This window comes from Colobus angolensis, unplaced genomic scaffold (genome assembly GCF_000951035.1).
Source record: "Colobus angolensis palliatus isolate OR3802 unplaced genomic scaffold, Cang.pa_1.0 Scaffold19, whole genome shotgun sequence".
Classification (NCBI taxonomy): domain Eukaryota; kingdom Metazoa; phylum Chordata; class Mammalia; order Primates; family Cercopithecidae; genus Colobus; species Colobus angolensis.
In genome coordinates this window covers 6337333-6344285 of record NW_012115043.1, presented here as the reverse complement: position 1 = coordinate 6344285, position 6953 = coordinate 6337333, and the positions used below count along the sequence as shown (strand labels likewise).

Genomic DNA, 6953 nt, shown 5'->3' with positions numbered 1-6953 from the left:
GCCCAGATTTTTTTTTGAGACAGGTTCTTGCTCCATCACCCAGGCTGGAATGCAAATGGCGCGATCTTGCCTCACTGCAGCCTCAACCTCCTAGGCTGAAGAGATCCTCTTCACCTCAGCCTCCTGAGTAACTGGGACTACAGGTGTGTATCACCACACCTGGCTAATTTTTTTATTTTTTATATGTTGCCCAGGATGGTATTGAACTCCCGGACTCAAGTGATCTTCCCACCTCAGCCTCCCAAAGTGTTAGGATTATAGGCATGAGCCAGCAGGCCTGGCTCAGATTTTAGAACTACCAAAGTTTTGCCACTCTTGTCTCATCTACTCCCTCTCTTGTTTTCTGAAGTTAAAGCAAATCCCAGATACCATGTTGTTCTTGTGAACTTGTGAATTATGCTTTTCTAAGGGGAAATTACGTGGTAACAGGCAGAGATTGAATAAACTCCTCAAGTAATTCTAAATAATTGTTTTTAAAAAATTGTTCTAAATTGTTCTAAACTGTAGGTATGACAGGACAAAACGAATGTTTTAGGACAATTAAATTGCATATTGATATACAATGTATTCTTATTTCAGGTTCCAAAAATTTTTTGGCCATAGTTTAGAAACCAAGGCCAGCAAAACCAAGATTCAGAACAATTCACACACAAAAATCCATCTCTCATTTATACAACGTCTTTTATAGAAATCCAAGTATTGATAATATAACTGATTTTAATTAACAAATTAAAATTTTCATATGCACTTTAAAGAGACCCTGCATAAATACCAAAAGACATACAGTTGATGTTAGAAACCAGGAGAAAACAGAAAGGACATAAAAGTAAAAGAAGCCCTCTGGAGTCACAGAAATTAGTGAGCACCACCCATTCATCCATTGCCCCCCAAACAGGCTGACATCAACATTTAAAATCACAAAAATCTCAAGAAAGAAAAATACATGCTACCTTTTAGGTCTAATTTGCATAATTGTTACTCCAGTAACTGTGTCTCCGTGAAGCACTGTATGGATTACAGGGGCTGGGCCACGCCATCTCGGGAGGCAACTCGGATGGACATTCAATATGCCACTGAGTTAGAAGACGCAGAAATTAGTATGTCAGTGGGCTTTACCACTTTGTTACCAGTACCTAAGCTATTATGCTACTTTTCATTATGAAACTTTCCCAGAAATTTGGAAAAACTGACAGTTAAATCTAAGTCTTTTATCACCTGAAATGAAAAACGTTAGATGTTAATTCACTCTCTTACCGTAAGAAACCAATGAAATTTAATTAAAAACAGAACCAGGACAACTATTCGTTGTCTGAAGATGTTCTGGCTGGGTGCAGTGGCTCATGCCTGTAATCGATGCACTTTGGGAGGCCAAAGTGGGCAGATCACCTGAGATGGGGAGTTTCAAACCAGCCTGACCAACATGGAGAAACCCTGTCTCTACTAAGAATACAAAATTAGCCAGGTGTGGTGGCGCATGCTTGTAATCCCAGCTACTCGGAAGGCTGAGGCAGGAGAATCGCTTGAACTTGGGAGGCGGAGGTTGTGGTAAGCCGAGATCACACCATTGCATTCCAGCATGGGCAACAAAAGCGAAACTCTGTCTCAAACAAACAAACAAAAAAGATGTTCTACAACAGCCCATGATGTCTGGGAGTTTTTAAATAAAATTTTAAAATGCATTTATGACTATAAGAACCACTCAAACCCTATTATGCATCTCATGAACAATTCTAATTTTATAGTTTAGTCACATAACTATCCTCACTTCACTTGGTTTACATACAGACCGCCTAAAATAAGCTTTTTCTTTATTTAAAAATTTTTTTGAGACAGGGTCTCGCTCTGTTGCCCAGGCTGGATGGCTCACTGCAGCCTCAACCTCCCAAGCTCAAGAGATCCTCCCACCTCAGCCTCCTAAGTTGCTGAGACTACAAGTGCATCCACCATATCCAGATACTTTTTTATTTTTTGTAGAGATAGGGTCTTAGGATGTTGCCCAGGGTGATCTCCAACTCCTAGCTTCCAGTGACCTGCCTCGGCCTCCCAAAATGCTGGGATCACAGACGTGAGCCACCACGCCCAGCCTAAAATAAGCTTCTTGAATCCCCACCAAATGATCCATTCACCTTTGCTGTTTATCCCAATATACCTATCATCCACTCATGTGCAATTTAAATACTTTATTAATCTGTCATTAGTTTAATGATGCCTCCATCAGCATGATTCTGTGCACTTGGGAGCATGTACATATGAGAAAGTCTTATATTCTGAGTCTCACTGTTCAGCCCAATCCAACAAACATTCACTGAGCACACTCCATGTGTGGGCACTGTTCTAAGTGTTAGGCATACAAGCAGCAGTGAACCAGACAGAAAAAAAAACCCCTGTCCTCAGGGAGTTTGTGTACAAAGAGTGGGAGATAAGCAAGAAAAAACAAAATATGTAAAAGGTTTGCCAGATGATGCTGAGGGCTACGGAGAAAATAAAGCAAAGAGGAATATGAGGGGGACAGATTACAATTTTAGTAGTGGTCAGAGAGAGCTTTCTCTTGAACAAGAACATGAAGAAGGAAATAACTATGCATATATATGGGAGAAAAGCATTCCAGGCAGAGGGGACATTAAGTACAAAGATCTTGAAGAAGATAAATGCTCGGCAAGTTCAAGGCATAGCTGGGAGGCCAGTTAGGCCTGGCCTAACTTTTATTCTGAGTAAGACAGAAAATTACCAGAGGATTTTGAGCAGAGTGACATGATCTGACTTATGTTTTAAAAGGATCACTTTGAGGCAGGGTACAGTGGCTCATGCCTGTAATCCCAAAACTTTGGTAGGCCAAGGCAGGAAAATTACGTGCAGCTAGGAGTTTGAGACCAGCTTGGGGCACGTAGCGAGACCCGTCTCCAAAAAAAAAAAAAAAAAAGAGCTGGGTGTGGTGGCACATTCCTATAGTCCTAGCTACTCAGAAGGCTGAGGCAGGAAGATCCCTTGAGTCTGGGGCTGCAGTGAGCTATGATAGCAACACCGTACTCCAGCCTGGGTGACAGCAAGACTCTGTCTCTAAAAACAATAAAATAGAAATAAATAAATAAGTAAATACAGGATCATTTTGGCTGCTGGACTGGTAAAAGACTGAGAGGGCCAAGGACAGAAGCAGGGACCAGTTAGGAGGCTTCTGTAGTAATGTAGGCGAGAGTGGCAGCAGTGGAAGTGATGAGATACAGACAGATTCTACACAGATTTTGAAGGCAGAGCCAATAGGATTTACTGATGGATTGGATATGGGGTGTAACAAATCAAGCATGACTCCAGGATTTTGGTGCAAGCAGCTAGAAGGATGGAGTAGCCATTTACTGAGATAAAGATTTTAGGAGATGCTTTGGGTATCTTGAATGTAAAGCGGCTATCAGACATCCAAGCAGAGCTGTGGAGGCAGTAGGTATTAGGGGACTAGAGTTTGGGGACAAAGCTGAGCTAGAGGGACCAATTTGGGTGTTTTCAGCATATATATGGAATTTAAACGAAGGTGGATGAAAGCTTACAGAGGGTGATAAGGAATTAAATACATTTTGACAACTCATGCCACAAATAAAATGTTCTTTAGTACTTAAAAAGAAAGTATCAGGCCGAGTCATGTGTCAGCCAAATATGGCTGTGCCCAGGCAAGTTGAGCAAAGGCTTCAGTGAGCATAAGGCTCAAGATGGAAAATCATAAACCCAATACTATCAAGGAAAACTTAACAATTTTTGATGTCATAACCAGAAAAATTAACCAGCTTCCACAAACAGAATGGAATCTACCTGAACAGGGATCAGCATATGTTGGATTTAATGCTGCCCTCTGTGGCCTCATAGCAAATAGTCTTTTTCAACGCATCTTGAACATGGCACAGGCTCTTATAGCTGCTGACTTACCAATGGCAGTGATCCCTTTTCTTACAACAAATACAGCTTACAAAAGTTTTGTAAATTTTCCTTCGAATACAGGTGATTTGAATTGTGAAACCTGTACCATAACACAGAATGGATTGGTTGGTCTTGCTTTTGGTGGTCTATAAGCTGTTTTCTTGTCTATACCTGTGACTGGAGGCCTGGCAGCCTGGTATGAATCAACTCTGTTACCAGAGAAAGGGAACATCTTAAGTTACTGGATTCAAATTTCTAAGCCTGTCTTTAAAAAGATGTTATCTCCTATTGTGTTCCAGACTGTTTGCAGCATACCTTGGGTTTAAACAATATAAACTACTTATAAAGGCCCTTCAGTTACCTGAAGCTGGTAGAGAAATTCATTGACTTTAAGCAAACATGTACACAAAAATAAAATGGTAAAAATAAAAAAAAAGATTACAGAAAGCATAACTGGAGTTCAAATTATCACATTTTAGATACAAGGCCCAAGATACAAACCAAGATACCAAGGTTTCTATACTGTATTTCCTTACAAATAAAACTTACTAGGGAAATTTAAGAATAAGAGCCTCACTCAAAAGTCGGCCAAACGAAGCCACTACTCCAACATCATATTCTCCAGATCCCACGTCCGGCCACTCGTATATTGGAAGCTGAGACTGCACAGCATATTGCTTCACTGGCAGTCCTCTTGGTGACGGGGAAGGCATTGTGACCACCTCCAGTTTGTCGATTAACTCTTCCTCTTTGTTTTCCCTAAGTTAGATTGGAAGAAAAGTGTGAGTGTTAAGGCAATGACTCAAAGCTAAAACGACTTCACATATCGCTAAGAATGTGTATGATTAAACTCATGAAGCATTTAGGGCTAAATGCTTAAAACTAGTGTGAGAGACTGAGTTTTCATTTTTTCTCTTTTGAGATGGAGTCTCACTCTGTCACCCAGGCTGGAGTGCAGCGGAGTGATCTCAGCTCACTGTAACCTCTGCCCCCAGGGTTCAAGTGATTCTCATGACTCAAGTCTCCCAAGTAGCTGGGATTACAGGCATGCACCACCACACCCAGCTAATTTTTGTGTTTTTTAGCAGAGGCAGGGTTCCCCATGTTGGCCAGGCTGGTCTCGAACTCCTGACCTCAAGTGATCCGTCTGCCTCCACCTCCCAAAGTGCTGAGATTACATGCGTGAACCATCATGCCTGGCCTCAGTTTTCATTTTTTATTTAATTTTTATTACTTAAAATGTAAAGAGTGACACATGGCTAGTGGCTACTGTTTGAACAGTATCATTCTAGGGATTTCCTGTGCATACAGAAACATATATAGTATGGATACTTTACACAACTGGGATATTACATACTGCTTTGCATTTTTTTCCTCGTAACAATGCTATTTATGCCATGATGTGAGTCTTCTTGAAAAATGGGTTAAATATACATATACTTATATTTGCACTGAACATTTCCAGAAGGAACTGAAAACAGTGGCTGTCTCTGGATAAAGGAACTGGGAACTGCTAAAGAGAGGTGGAAGTAGGTAACTTTTCACTGTATATACTTTGAATCCATGGAATTTTTTTTACCATAACCATATCATCACACTACTTTTTAAAAAACAAAAATACATAACATGGGCATCATTCCATGGCAGTACATGTAGCACTACCTCATCCTTTTTACCTGCTGCATAGTATTCTAGTACCCAGGGGGGAACATTTATTAAACAGGTATTGTATGCACATGTTAAGGAGTTATGAGGAGTATGCCCTGGGGCACTATAAAGAAAGCACAGGAGTAATGGAGCTGCCAAGTGAAGCATCATCAGAAGTATCAGGATAGGCCAGGAATGATGGCTCATGCCTGTAATCTCAGCACTTCGGGAAGCCAAAGTGGGAGGACTGCTCGATCCCAGGAGTTTGAGATAAGCCTGGACAACATGGTGAAAACTGCCTCTACAAAAAATTTAAAAATCAGGTGTGATAGTGCGCGCCCGTAGTCCTAGCTATTCTGGAAGCTGAGGTGGGAGGACTGCTTGATCCTTGAAGTCGAGGCTGCAGTGAGCTATGAGCTGGCCACTATACTCCAGCCTGGGCGACAGCGCGAGACCCCGCCTCAAAAACAAGCAAAAACAAAAGCGTTGGTATAAATGTATGAACGCAGTGAGAGACGCATGTGACAACAGCAGCCCATGGAGGATGTGCAAAGGCAACACGGGGTTTCCTTCCGGGTGTATGCACAGAGGGGTGTGTGGAGGGAGGAAAACCACACAGGGGATTGACGAAGGATTCAATACATGAGGGGCTGCAGGGAAGTATTTGTAGGGAAGAGGAGATACGGATGACAAAAAAAGTGGAAGGGGGACTGCGTCAGGAAAAAACAGAATGGGGAAATAAAAAACACTAATTGGGAAAAAGAGAGAAGTATATATGGTCTTGCCACCACATACCATGGACTCTCAGGACTGGTTGGATTTCATATAATTTTCTTTCCCAGTAAACAAGACTTGTTAAATATTATGAATACTAAATGTATACCTAACAGTTCCGATTTATAAATTTATCCTTTTGAAAACAGGAAGCTTGTGGACTATGTCCTTGTATACAAGGAGCACAGGGGGAGCAAAAGAGCATGGGTGTGCCGAAGGATGGGGGCAGCAGGAGGAAATACAAAGCAGGGAACTTTGAAGTGGGACCCGGTTTTAGTCCGAACCACCTCGGCTGATGATCGCATAACCTCTCTGAGCCACGGATTCCCCACACGCAAAACGGGCAGGGAGGCCGTGGGACTGGCCCGAGGGATGCACGCAGAGCGCTCAGCCCCGGCTAGGCACAGCGTGGGTGGGGGGGCGCCTGGAGAACCCACAGAGGCGGCGGGGAGTGGAGGTCGCAGACCGCAGGGACTGGGCGCCCAAAGGCTGACCGGCGGGAATGGCGCACCTTCCGGGCGCCGGGAGACGCCGAGATCTGGGCCCACACCGCTATGGCACCCCTGCTTTCCGCGACCAGAAGTCCAAAACCCTCGGGGCCGGCCGCCCGGGAGCGGCCTGGGGGCCTT

At 43.0% G+C, this 6953-nt stretch overlaps 2 protein-coding genes across 2 annotated transcripts in view; one reads left to right on the top strand and one right to left on the bottom strand.

The window, feature by feature from the left end:
- Positions 1–4728, bottom strand: part of MTFMT (mitochondrial methionyl-tRNA formyltransferase) — a 26181-nt gene extending 21453 nt beyond the window's left edge. Inside the window, exons 1-2 of the mRNA XM_011940563.1 lie at positions 4453–4728; positions 951–1073 (exon numbers count right to left, since the gene is read on the bottom strand). Coding sequence (XP_011795953.1) covers positions 951–1073; positions 4453–4616 — 287 coding nt within the window. The 5' untranslated portion in view covers positions 4617–4728. The remainder of the gene's footprint in view (positions 1–950; positions 1074–4452) is intronic.
- On the top strand, positions 3687–4290 carry LOC105510554 (transmembrane protein 126A-like). Its single transcript, XM_011940400.1, is given in 2 exon segments — positions 3687–4204; positions 4206–4290. Coding segments are annotated over 2 exon segments (591 nt in total). The 5' UTR covers positions 3687–3698.
- Positions 4729–6953: the final 2225 nt, after the last annotated feature.